The sequence below is a fragment of the Aptenodytes forsteri genome, unplaced genomic scaffold (assembly GCF_000699145.1).
Source record: "Aptenodytes forsteri isolate BGI_AS27 unplaced genomic scaffold, ASM69914v1 Scaffold118, whole genome shotgun sequence".
NCBI classification, from domain to species: Eukaryota; Metazoa; Chordata; class Aves; order Sphenisciformes; family Spheniscidae; genus Aptenodytes; species Aptenodytes forsteri.
In genome coordinates, this window is record NW_008795859.1 from 2,581,439 (window position 1) to 2,595,837 (window position 14,399).

The 14,399-nt window shown below is 37.3% G+C and overlaps 1 protein-coding gene across 1 annotated transcript in view; it reads right to left on the bottom strand.

Moving 5' to 3' along the window:
* The window catches only part of MPHOSPH9 (M-phase phosphoprotein 9), a 31,814-nt gene that overhangs the window by 17,020 nt on the left and 395 nt on the right, over window positions 1-14,399 (bottom strand). The window contains exons 2-8 of the mRNA XM_019473312.1: window positions 12,080-12,212; window positions 10,928-11,075; window positions 9,466-9,555; window positions 5,927-6,447; window positions 3,942-4,065; window positions 1,446-1,536; window positions 52-158 (exon numbers count right to left, since the gene is read on the bottom strand). Coding sequence (XP_019328857.1) covers window positions 52-158; window positions 1,446-1,536; window positions 3,942-4,065; window positions 5,927-6,447; window positions 9,466-9,555; window positions 10,928-11,075; window positions 12,080-12,186 — 1,188 coding nt within the window. The 5' untranslated portion in view covers window positions 12,187-12,212. The remainder of the gene's footprint in view (window positions 1-51; window positions 159-1,445; window positions 1,537-3,941; window positions 4,066-5,926; window positions 6,448-9,465; window positions 9,556-10,927; window positions 11,076-12,079; window positions 12,213-14,399) is intronic.

Consider the following 14,399-nt stretch of genomic DNA (forward strand, 5'->3'; position numbering starts at 1 on the left):
AAAGATGACAAGCAACTATAGGACAACTTTTAAAACACATACAAAGTTTACCTGATCTGGTGATACTTTTGTGGAGAAAATATCAGCAAACTCGCTTCTGAAATTCTCTGGTAAAGAGTGATACAACTCCTTTTCATCTAATTTCCAGTACGAAAGTCCTGAGAAGAAGAAACATTGAAAGAAAAAAAAAAAATTACAAATTTCAAGCTCACGGCTATAGAACAGAAATCCATTAGTAAAATGTTACTTTGTCAGCTAACAAGAATGCTGTATTAATTATTTTCATCTATTGCTTAAGGATTTCACTAAAGCATTTATTACCAGAAGTTACAAAAATCTCAATGCAAAGCACAAGCAACATAATCAGTATTACATCACACAGCATCAGTAACGAAAGCTATAAATCAGTGAAAACATAGATTTGCTCTCTGGCGTTCAAGGATCAAATCCTCATTCACCACAAACTTTTGTATTTCTACCAATTCCAGTATAGCACTTAAAACTTGTATTACCCAAGGAATAATCCTAGACAGCCATTTGATACTACAAACTCTCTGGTTTGGTACTCAACAGCACTCTATAGCATGCAAAAGGACAGACTACCAGGACTAAGAGGGATGGCACAAAAGGAACAGATACAGTCTCAATCCCTCTTCAGTTTCTTATATGTGTCCCTCTCTCAATGTGTTGTGAAGAAGGAATGAATATACACAGTTTGCAGGGATGCATCTCTGTGCCCCTGTTTGTTACTGAAATGAATCCACCCTGTTACGATCAAAATATGTGAATTAGTTGTTTGGCTTTCACACACACACAAAAAAAAAAAAACCAAAAAAACCCCCAAAAAACACCAAAGAAAAACCCGAAACACCAACACCAAAAACCACCCACACAAAAAACCACCACCAACCACCCCTCACACACACCCCCCAAAACAACAAAAGCAAAACCATACCAAAACACAAAAAAGCACATCCCCCCCCCCCTTAAAGAATCACCACATTGCACACTGCATTCTTTTGTTCTTGTCTATTCATACAATTATTGAATCATTACCTTGGCTTACAAGAATTCTGCCTCTATTACCATGCACTCCTGAGATTACTAGATCGATGATGCTAATATTTGAAAGATCATTTGATACCCTACCATGATTTTAATAGTAATTACATTATAAAACAGTTTTAAACATAAAGCTCAGCTTTGAAATGTTGAGAAATTTGAAGAAAAAAATTGCTGCATGTCCTACATTTGCCAGCAGTGATACACAGGAGGTACCATCAGAGCAAGAAAAGCAGAATTATGCTGTATCAAAGTTTAATAGCTTGTCGATGCTCAAACCCTCTTCACCTCCCCAAAGTTATTGGAGATGCATTCTAGTAAGAGTTTTAAAAAAAACAGAATTCAAAAGAAAAGGAAATTTAAGTACAAGAAATTAGCTATACCTGAAGCTTCAGACACTAAGGAATTCGGACTTTCATTCGGTTGATTGAGGTAAAAAGTGTAAGGTGGCAAAGCAGCATCAGTAAGGTTTGTCTAAAATTACAAAGGAAAAACAAATTTATGAGGAAAATCACAAGGCAAGAAAAAAAAAGTCAAGGGTATAATTTTTAAAAATTGCATGTAAGTGTTATTAGTCTTTTTAAGCAAAGAGATTAAATTTAATTACACAGCATGATCCAAACCTATACAATTTATATTCAGGGCAACCACAGTCAAAAGGGGAACTAAGCTAAGCCACATAATTAGAAGATACTGATATTTTCCAAGCCATGTGCCTGTCCGCTTGTGGAGCATTTCTGAAATTAACTGTTACAAAAATACACATTTTGGACAGTCATCTAAACTCTCTTGCTCCTTAAGAGGTGCAAGTATATGAGGGATGACTTACCAATAAAGTGTTACTCTTTCCTCATCCTAAGATTGGAATTTCTTATATTCAGCTGTTAGGACTCCACCTACCACAAGTCTGCAGGTAGACACTGTCTATCATCTCAGATAGAGAAGGTACTACATACCCTTCTTCTCATCACTCCAAACTTTCTAAGCAACCTCCCCAGCTAATTACAGAAACAACTTTGAAAAAGGTGGGACCAACACATGGAAAAAAATTCACATAATTTAAAATTTGCTACAACTCTCCTCTTCCTTAATGAAAGGAAGAAGTGTCATTGATACAACACAGCGATACAAGAGCAACTCAGTAAGGAAGCTAGCATTAAAATGGTCATCTCACACTGCTCTTTTCTACCGTGCTTAGGGCTTTTTGTTGCATTACAGCAGCTTAACAGTCACACTACTTGGCAAATTTATACAGCTCATACAACTGAGGACTAAAACAGGATAGTAACCATTGAGTTAACAAAAGTAAGAAAGAAAAAAAAAATTAGAACTAAAGCTTTTCAAGTTTTTGCATGAAGTACTATCTCACCTCAAGGCTATTTTGTCCCTCTTAATGTTTTTATTTAGGTATTCTCCTTTGCCTAAGGAGGAAGAAAGGAAAATGAAGGAGTATCAACTGAATTCTTACAAAGGAACAGAACGATAAAGGTTATTTTCAAAATCTGAGTTGCTGGCACTAATTTCTTTAGGCACCCTCCTGTAGCAGAGAGAAAAGAAACAATCCACAGCAGATAAACTTGACTCCTGGTTTGAAATATCCCCTTAGAGGAACATCTTGTTTCCACTGACAACAGAAGAAGGCTAAAGAGAGCAATCCCAAACAGCTACTCTCACCCCTTCTGGATCACCCTCAAGTGATCAAGTGACCACAGGAAAGAAAACAGACCCTGCCTTGATTCAAGTGATTCATATTTGCTAGTTCTCCTATTCTCTTGTAGGTAGAGCCATTCACAGAGTTTCAGGAATTATTTCCTTAAAAATAGCATAAGGAGAGAGGTTTGTGACAATTAATATACTGAAAGTAATTCTAAAACTTCATAGTTACATGTATGATGATTATTCATAAAGTCAGGTTGCATAACATCCCTTTGGATCAGAAATATTATATGTGATTAAACTTCCCTCCCCAAAATAATCAGCTGTGGGCACACACAATTATTAACTCAAGAATATGGGGGGAACAAACCAAATTCTTCTCAAAAGAAGTATTTTGAGCCGATTCAGCAGTCACAGCCATAGGCATTACTACAAATGGTTCTAAAGAGCCAATTAGATTTTCTAAATGTCTATTGTGGGGGGTTTAGTTTTAGTAACCAGTGCTGTAACTGTGCGTGGAGTAGTTCAATTTAGCCAAATCATAGTCATACACAGGCAGAAAAGAATGCGTTATTCCTACATAAACAATACAAAAAAATAAAAATAATTTTTAAAAAAGTTTGTATTTTAGCATAAGAGACTGCTAAGAACACTAAAAAAGCCCAAACCAAACTAAACCAAAAAATCCCTGCAACTTAAAATCCCAGTCTGGAAGAATACTATCTGTCCTGGACAAAGTGGCTGATGCCTCCAGACGCAAAGAGTTTTGTGTACTAAAAGAGACATCACCAGCTGAAATCAAAGATCCTTCCAAAAATTTGTTATGGAAATTATGCATGCCAGCCACCATAACAGGGTTCGACTCTAGGTTTGCTTCTACAAATTATAGGGCACAATAAATTACCATGACCTGAAGCTTCAATTGAGAAGGTGACTATTATCTCTATAAGGAAAGAACATGTGCCACTTAGGTAAATTAAGACAAAAATTAGGCAAGGAATAAAATAAGCCAAAATAGCTATGTGAGTAAGTATAGAATGATCCAAGACGTAAACTCTGCCCACATGAACTTTAAACATATGAATGGGAATACCACTACTCAAACGCTTAAAGCTAAATATGAAAGCACATGCTGAATCAGAACATGCTGTAACACTGAAAAAATAACAGTGACGAGATTAAAATTAGAAAAACATCATAAAATAAAAAAAAAAGAGACTTACATTCTCAAGGGGTAATTTCTTAGCTTGCTCATTTTCTTGCATAGAGTTCACACATACTTCTTCGGCATTTATTCTTTTTGATTGGTTTTGTTTCAACTTTTGTGCCCATGATGTCAAAGATTTACTAAATAGTAAGAAACACACACATAACCTTTTTAGTGGAGGCATGAAATCAATTTCTTCTTCAAGGTAAAACATAGGCACTAAAACTCCATTGCCTTTGTGCATTTTTGAGAAACAATATGAAGTAAGGAATGCTGAAAGGTTTTAGGGCTCTTTTTTAAAAAAGTAAACCAAAACAACAACAACCACCACCCACAAACAAACAAATCACTGAAAGGAAAGGTGCTAATCAACTGCACCCATAATCAAATGGCTTTCCTACTACAAAAAAATCGTAACAGAGGGCTCCATATTTTTAGCCAGGCAACTATTTTTTGGTCTGTTCAAGCAGATACTGAGCAAAACCACAAAATTAATCTGGAATGTAAATGCAGTGGGTTTTTATTGTGTTATCAGTCCGGTTGTAAAGATGATGTCAGCTAAGACACGCTACGGATGCCTTCCCACTCAAGAGAATCTTCAAGGATAAGAAAGATCGAAACAAGATATAGAAGGAAAGGGGGGGGGGGGCAGAAGAACAGAGACAAATAGAGATATCCTGAAATTCTTCTTAACAGCAGATGTGGAACAATTTTCCCTTTTTGTTAAAAAGTGACACTTTGAAAAACTACCTATTGTCCCAGTTTAGGACATACAGTGGAAAGAATGAAAAAAGTTTACAACTAAAAATTAAAAAACAACAACAACAAACAACACAGTTTGGGTTAACTAAGCTATTCCACTTTGGTTTGAACCCTTTCTTCCTTCAAACTGAGTTCATAATACAAAACAGAAAGCAATTTCAAAGAAAAACACTTTTTTTTTTTTATAAAAAGGACAAAAAAACCCATACATGAATGATTTCAAAAGTTGTCTTACAAAGGTTTTTCAAACTGAAAAACACTCTTGGATTGAGCTTCTCCAGCTCTAAATTTCCCTGGCAGCCCATGAATTGCAGCTACCCCCCCCTCATGGAACTGTGCAACACGAATCAAATACTGGAATAAATCCCAACAGAAGGGAGGAAGAGAACATACATATCAATGAGGTTATGCTCTACCTTATATGCTGAAATAAGACATTTGCAAACCAAATTCTCTAAACAAAGTCGGTTCTGTGTTTTATTAGGTACTAGCAAAATGCAAGTTCATTTTCGCTACTCTCTGTTTTCCCAATAGAGAGAAAGTTTTTGTCTCTGCAGACTACTATCAGGGACTCACAGGCAACATGCTGCCCACAAGACCTCTGATACTGCTCGCAACCACATGAAGCCATGGCCATTACAGCCTAGTCTGACAGGGAAAGTACATTGTTAAGTTCTGTGCAACTAGAGCAGTGCTTGGTCAGCATCACTGCCAAATTAGCTAGCCAATCTTTCAAAAAAATCTTGGTAGATCCACCCACCTATTGAATAGCGCAAAACAAACAAAGATCAACCAAAAAAAAGCCAACAGAAAAACCCAAACATGTTTGGCTGTTGTCTGATACAATTTATTACTGTAATGCATGCATATAAGCTAGCAAAAAAGACTGGTTGAGCACAACAGCAAAATACCAGTCACATAAAATGGGTCATCAGCACCTAAAATTCTGGTGCACAGATAAACACCATATGCAAACTGTGTCTTAGCTCGTATTTGCTGAAGAAAGTAGATTTTCATATTTTTCCCCAATGTAGCTACAACAGAAAAACACTGCAGATGCAAATATGCATCACGCAGAAACATTAGGCTAAACAAATAACTTCATCTACCAAGCAGCATAGTATTCTTTACAATCGAGAGGTTCCGTTCAATTCTTACATGTTTCCAGTTACCAACAGCTGTTTACTGAATGGGGACTGTCTACAATAAATTAACATATTTGGAAAGTTTATCACTTACCTGGGTTTTTTTCCACATTGAGCTTCGTCAACTTTATGTTCGAATTCACCAGGAAAAACTAAAATATCATTCCTTCCTGATGAAGGATTTTCCTCTATTTTTGAGGGGAAAAGTTCTCTTTTATTTTGAACACTGGCTACAACTGCATCACTCTGCAATACTGCTGCATCACCCTGTCCTTGTGAAGTTTTGTCCATGTAGTCTGCACGCTTGTTAATGTCGTCAGATTTGCTAGGGTTCAGTTCAGAGGCAGAAAGCGTACCGTACCCGCTATTCACTGAAGCATCATTTGCAAAACATTCCTGATGCAGATCAGATGCATTTGGCTGACTTTCTGCTTCATTAGATCTAAGTTGATTGACAATGCACTCATTTTCTTCAAAGATTTCAGAACGCATCCCCATTTGACTTTCTAGTGATGAAAAAGTGTCTGTAAGCTTGGCAGGCAAACTTCTGCTCTTACCGGCACCCCAATCGCTGGTCTGCAATTTCACTAACTGCCTTATCTCATTCTGAATCAGCTATAGGAAAACAAAAGGCAAAATTCCTGAGATCGTGCCACAAATCACATTTATATTTTGATGCGTCTTCAATTCATGTTATTAGTGAGAGAATTAGAGTGCTTATTTCAAATAACTCAAATTTTTCAATGTGTAGACATCTCATGCACAAAGTAGATATATGCATACTGTGCATAACAGTAAAACGTCCGTGGTAACAATCCTTAATTCCATGCAGTGAATTACAGCTCTCGGTAGTCACTTATTAATGTAAAAGAACATGCACGCATGTATTCACTATATGCTTTCAGAACTATAGTTACCTACCAGCCAGCTAAAAAAATATAAACTGTCTAGGTATGTCATTAGAAGTGGACAAAAGTCTTTTGCTAAATTTAGATCTAAAAGAATTTATAACTTGGGTATACATTTTTAAAGATTGCAAGTACACTTTAATGGAAGTATAAACCATTACTCTGTTACGCTAATAGGAATACTGTACCTCTAAGATTATTTGCATAAAACTTGACTTTTAAAATATCTGATTTAAGTAATATGTTATTAGGTGGTTCATATAATACAAAGATCTAAATTTTGATTGTTTTGGTATCCAATGGAGTAGAGCAAACCTATCACTAGATTTAACAGGTTACTTACTCTTTAGTCTACAATGTCTGTGAAGAGTTATTTGAGTATATTAGATAAGTAATATTATTTCTCTCTCTTTTTTTTTTTTTAAGTTTTACAGTTGTGCATGGGTATACTGAAACAGCTGTGAGAAACAACTAATGCTTTTGTCAAGGGCTATGAAAAGACTTCATGCTAGTGCCCATGGCTGTGTCCTTTGGCCAGCAATCAGCACTCGTGCAGAGTTACATTGAGATTACTGAACTCTGCATGAGCACACAACTCTTATTACATGTTACAAGACCAGAGTATATAGTTGTTATCAAGAACACACTTCAAACTAATTCCCTCGGGGCAGGGCGAAGAACTTGCAATAATTTTTCACACAACTACAGTACATTACTCACATATGAATAGCAAGTGGAAAGCACAAATTGAACAAAAATCAATTTGTTCTCTGAAAGTAAGAAATAAAAAATAAGACTTAATTTCAGAGGACTGTAATGCTAGTCAGAACCAAGAACCAAGCGTCATATGTTTTATTAACTTGCAACAGAATTAAAAATTGAATTTCAGCTCATTCTATGCAAAAAAAAAACCCAAACACCCAAAACAAAAAAAAACCCACACTCAGGATGAAGTTTTCTGCCACAACAAATTTTTTTGTTGTGCTAATGATTCCAATCATGACTGCAGCAATCATTTGCGTTTTAATTCTGTGATTCAACTCTGTCGAGGAAGGTGGGGAAGGGAGAACAAAAGGGAAGAAACAGAATTGGGGGGGGGGGGGGGGGAGAAAACCAAACTGATCAGATTCTCTGCTAACGTTTAATCTTTGTCATTAATACCTTGTGCGGGAAAAGTAAAAGGCTACTATTCCAATTAAACAGCATTTTTACTTCTCTTTGCATAGTCACAAATAAGTCCAAGAGAAGAAAACACCTGGGAAAAATAAGATGACATTTCTATAGTTTGGGGATTGTAGGTAACTTTTATTTTTAAATCCTCTTCAGTAAAGTCTGATCTTAGGATGATCCACAGATGGCAATAGTTTGTCATTAGCACACTTGTCTTCTGGTGTATAAAACACACAAGCCAAGGACTGACCCCACTGATTCCAAAATGAACTCAAGGTCTTTTGATCCCTATTTTCACATGGATAAAGATGTATTTTTATAAGCACAGTTGGTCTTGAAACACAGCATAGAGCAAGCCTTATCTCCGAGTCATGTCAATGCTAATGCAGCATCTTGCTTTGCTACCCCAAATAGTAGATTATTATTTTTGTCTTTTTATTATTCTTATTAGAATGTGTTGAGTTGCCTGTATTTCAGTATTTTCACTAGGTCACTGGCATACCAGTTTAAGTTTGGAATAGCTCCATCTATTTTATCTAATGCCCTCATACAACGGAAAGTAAGTTATAGCTGTTGATTTTATATTTAGCGTGGCAATTCATGCAGTTAGTAAGTCCCTGCTGATACCACAAACTCGACTCTTCCAGAAGTAGCCTTTCCTATTAAGAAAGACAAAAACCGGCAAAGCCAACACAATGGATTAGTCAAGACTACGATTAGCAACCAGTGAATCAAACCACTACAGTAAGAGGAAGGAAATACAAGGGAAAGGAAACACTGGTGGGACAAAAATAATGAGATGGGGGGGGGAGAAACAGGAGATAGGATAAAAGGACAGTACCTCTTGTTAATTCAGTTCAGGAACTGTTGATTACTACTAGTGTAGAGGGCATCAGGAAAGGGAAGGGAAAAACAGCAACCAAAACGATGAAGATATTAAGCATTATATATTCATAGAATTACTGTCTCTTACACATACATATACATTTCTTCTGTTTTAATGGATAAATATGGTTCAGCAAACATGTGAATCTTCATGTGGGTCATTTTTCATTCGTAGAGACTATTCAACTGAAGGGCGAAATAAGTGGTCAGTTATTACAGTGAATGTTTTCCTATGCTATATACTGTCTAGATGAGGGAATGACAAGTTGCATAAAGTTTTCTAAGGAAGAGAAAATAACAATGTCTCAAAATTAGAAATGATACAGTCTAACAGTTAATAAAAAACAGCTTGTACCTACAAAATCCAATTATGAACCAAATGTTTGTGAAAACAGAACAACTGAAAACAAATAATCCAAGAATCTTTACTTCTGAAATGGTTCCTACCAGTTACTTTGTTAATTAGCCAAGACTATCTCAAATATGCATCCTGTAAATCGGCATTCCGGTCATCCACTGCCATTAACTGCCTGTCTAAATATACGTACAGAAAAACCACAGGAGTGCCAGAGACCATATTGCATTGATTTGGAGATGGGGGGTGGGGTGGGGGTGGTAGATTAAAGAAACATTCAGCCTAACCTACCTACATGAACAAATCATTACTTACTTGGATTTGATGGTGGAACTGCTCTTGCTGGGCAACTATTTGTTCCTGACATTGTTTTTCTACCAGTCTCAATAACTGTAGCCACCTTGTCTATTAAACCACAAAGTAAAATAATTAAAGCACAGTCATATTGCATCTCTTACCTTTTACTCTAGCTACAAAATAGTTTTGCAATCTTATACTTAGGTGTTGCCATAATACAAAATTTAGTAACAGCACGGTGGCTGTCCACCCCACAATACATGCAGCCCCCTATCACGTCAATCAACGGAAACAATTCACTATGGACACATTCACTTAAAAAAAGGTCCTTCTAGACAGCAAGATAACACATCTCTACAGTTTAAGTTTGGTTTAAAAAAAACAACCAAACAAACAAGGGAAGAGAGTTATTCTATTTAAAAAAAAATCAAATGACTTAAAAGTAGAAACAGCTGGCAGGAAAGTACAGTCAAATGTTGGAAAGGTTGATTCCAGTTCAATAAGTTATGGGCAATTTTAAAATTGATAATTTTAAAGTCCCTATGTCCAGTGAACGGTTCACTTCAATAAGAAACATTTCCCTTCAACAAACCAGATAAAGGCCATGATACATAACTATTTAGTGAAAACAAAAAGATAATTTAAAAAAAAAATCAAATATATAGGGCTCCTAAAATGTGGTAAAATCTGAATTTTAAAAATTATTTTATGCTAATATTTACGGAGCCTGATACTTGAAGCATAGGACACGGGACATAGAACGCATGTGCCTAGACACAGACATCTATATTCTTTTCTTGGAGCTGTTAAAGAGCACCCAAATTAAGCATCTGTCAAGAGACAGTTTGATGGACCACAGCCAGAAAGCTCAAAAATTCTGCAGGAACAAGCTCATGGTGTGGAAACCTGATGTTCCTTATGGAGACTAAAAATAATGATAAAATTTAAAATAAAAAAAGGACAAAAAAAACATTAAAAAAGGGTTTGAGAGCATTAGCTAATTGACCCTACATCATGATTTTTGTGTTGTTTTAAATCTGGAAACAAACTAATCATCTACACATCTTCACAAATGGAATAAATAAATAATTCAACTGAAAGAGAGCCATTTTTAGAAAGAAAACTTCCAATTTCTAGGATCACTTCAGACCAGTTTAAAGTACTACAATTTTAAAGGTTTAAATTTTTCAGTTCAAAAAACTTGCAATCTTTAAGTACTGTAACTTTGGGAAAAAAGTATTCACATCTGTATTGTAAAACACTAAGATAAAAAGCTAACATATTGTAAAAAGCTAAGATAAAATTGCAATAAAATCCATCCACGTGGTTAGTTCATACCTTGTAAAAGGATTTGTCCCATCCTGAGGAATAAACACATACATATATAAATCTTACTGCTAAACTATATCATCATTAGATCTGTCTTCCAAAATGCAAAGCCGATACATTATTTTTTTAAATAAACCTTGACATCAAATACCTCGCAGTTCTTCACAATGTCCGAGTCAGCATTTCCAATGTTCTGGATATCTTGCATAAAGGAGGCAAGCAGCTCAACAGACCCAGGCATTAACGAGGACCTGGTATTCCCTGAGTAACCAGACACTCCATTGGGATTGGATGAGGGACTTTGAGTGAAACATGAGGGGAAAAAAAAACATTTCAATTATTTATTGTGCCAGTTGTCCAACATAGTGGCCAAAATAATACACTACATATGCTATGCAGCCATAAAAGAATTATACACTTAATTTACATTGTGACCCTCATCATGCTGAAGAAAACCCCTGATACCTTCATAAAAATGAGGATGTTTTTCAAGAAAATGTCAAAGAATCCACAGCATGCTTCATCCTTATCCTATATACTATTAAAACGCAGTAGCCTTCCAAGAAGAGAGACAGCATAATCAGCACAGATATTACTGCTCGCTAGTACAAACATCAATAAATACAGCTTTTCAAACCTATCTGCTTCTTCATAGATTCTGAGGTCAGATTACTGCTCACTAGTACAAACGTCAATAAATACAGCTTTTCATCAAACCTATCTGCTTCTTCATAGATTCTGAGGTCAGAAGCTTACAGATATAAGCTTCTGCGTAACAATGATTTATGAAGTCCAAGACTACTGCCTCCTTTTCAGAAGTTACACATGCAGTAAGCGACTTGTAATTCTCATCGTAACAGGTCAGTCAAGAAGAACCTCTCCTTATCTGTCACTTAGGCCATTAGTCCGTATTTGCCCTTCTTATTCACTGGGAACACCTTGGGCATTGAACAGAAAAACAATTCACTTTTTCTAAGCTGCTGTTCTCTACAAATGACTTAGCATAATGCATGATCTTTCCAAAGAATGATCTCTTACAATTTGTCCAAGACAGGTTTTCCCCTCCCCCATTCTAAAAGACACAAAGCAATGGAAGTTACTAAGTTTTTACGGAAGGCTTAACAGTTCTTTCAGTAAGGCTTTTCTCATTAAGGATTATACCTGCAAATCTAAAAAACCCTAAAATATATTGCAGAGTATTACATATTATTTCACTTTAGTAACAATGTTACTGTAAAAGCATACTAACTAAGCAGAACAAAAATAATAAAAATATTTGCTAGGAATTCCTTCAACACATTACCTGTTACAATTCAAGTTACACACAGACCTGTGGGTATTTCTGACATCAGAGTCTGCAGAAGATGAAGGGATTTCTTGTACGGTATTCACCACGTCACGGTTTTCCATATCTTAGGCTCAAGTATGACATTACCCTGAAAATACAAAGAAGTAAGCATCACCCTCATGTTTTAAAAAGCCATTTGACTTTGTTGTTTGAAGAAACAGAATTTGATTAAAGGGACAGTTGTTTCAGCCAAACCACCCCAGAAAGTGCTAGCATTCCACAACCAACCTCTCTTCCTTGTCCTGTGCTATGCTTGCAAACAGGTGCTATTTATTCAGCCTTGTACTTGCTGGGACTCTTACAAATCAAACAGACTCCTAGCTGTGCATCACACATCTAGGCTGGGCTGTAAAGGGTGTCTGAATCCAAAACGTTCCACGTAGAACAGTGTTGTTGGGGTTTGGTTGGTTGGCGTTTTAAATCTGAGGCTCGACAGACAGTTTTTGAGACTTCTGTGAAAGGGCCTATTATCAATGTATTTAAATCTGCTGAACAGGGATCTGCGCCTTCACTGGAAGAAACACACCCCCCAAAAAAATAAAATCGAGACCCACTGAGTTAGACCGCAGTTGACCAATTCTGCTATTTGTGTATGTAATATTTGGCTGACTTTTTTCACAGAACGCCTGCTTTATTATTACTATATAACATTAATTCAAAAAGCATTGAAACTGTTTTGAGCTACATTTCTTACAGATTAACAATCAAATGTAGTCAAACAGGAATCCCACAGCAGTTAAAAACAGCAGCTGGTTAACTGAAAGCATCATAAATAAATAAATACAAAATACTTGGTCTTACAGCACTCAAAGCAGCAGTTTACAAGAATGGCTGTAGAGAGACTAAAATATTCTTCTGGTTTCCATACTTTCTCTAAGAAAACACTTGAATACATTGATTAATCAGTTCTTCTGTAGTGCTTATTTCAGCATCTTCTACACCCTGGTGAATTCATCCTATGTTCTAACACTGAAGAAAAACCTTACGATCACTTCACGGATGGAGAACAAAAAGAGACATTAAGACATATCATCCTAGTAGTCTGTGATAATACTAAGAATAAATCCCTGCTGCCTTAAAGAAGCACAACACCTTCAAAGCACAACCATTCTTCTTTACAGGGCTTACAAGTACATGCTACCAGCTTTCACAGATTTAAGTTTTCATTATTTGTAAGCACATAGAGATACATCTCTAACAGATAGTTTCAGAAGTATAAAAAATTATTTCCACCGGAAGGAAACTGATGGACAACGGTCCAATTTTTCCCTGTTTTATTGGAGCCTGTTTGGCTTTAGCAGAAATGTTTTCCAGGTACTCACTCAAGCTATTTCCTTTGGGTAGGGCTGAAAATGCAAGAATTAGAAGGAAGTTATCAGAGATACACATATCCCTTCAGCAGAGCTTCTTGGGATAAATCGAAGAAGAAAAAAAAGCCTTTCTTCTTTTTCTAGTGGTCAGAAGTCTGGAAAACTTGAAGGTTATCAGGCACCTAACCTGACAGATAAAGCAGAAGCTGCAAGTGTCTCTGGAGCAGCTGGATGGCAATGGTGGGGGCTACATCAGTCACCCCCATCTCCCCAGGATAAAATCATGGATGGCCTATCTCAGCAGATGGGTGGGACTTAGCTGTGACACAGGCTCGTTTCATAACCTCATTAGAAGTCTGCTCGCAATAAAAAAAATAAATAAAAAATTAAGTGAACTATAACTGGGCCGAGGAACAGCTAAGCTGTCATCTATTGTTTCCATAGCACAGAACAGTCCTTATGCGGCCAAGTCCCTACATAAAGGGGTAGGATTAAAAAAACCAAGCTGCAAGGTGTTTTGACTCGTAAGTATCAGTACTGATTTAGATGCGAACACCTGGGCCAGCACAGACCCGGAGACCGCGGTTCTGCATCTCCTCCTGAGCGAGATCTGGTTGCTGCCGTTCCTCGCAGGTCGCTAAGGGGTGACAGGGCGACGCGGTCCCCGCTTCCCCTCCCGCCGCCAGGCGCCCATCTCCTCGGCTTCCCCAGGGCTTCCCCAGGGACCCTGAGAAGGGACAACGAGCCTTTGGGCTCTAAAGCCCCGGTCCCCTCAGGGAACGCCCTCGCCTCAAAAGCTCAGCCCCCTCTGGGGACCCCCTCCCCTCAGAAGTGAGCCCCTCTCGCCGCGTCTGCCCCCTCAGGTTGCCTCCCCTCAATTAGCACCCTCCTCCCCAACTCTGTGTGTCCCCCCCTACTCCCCCGGGTCCCCTCCTCTCGTAAGTGACCCCCTCCCGCCAACTCCG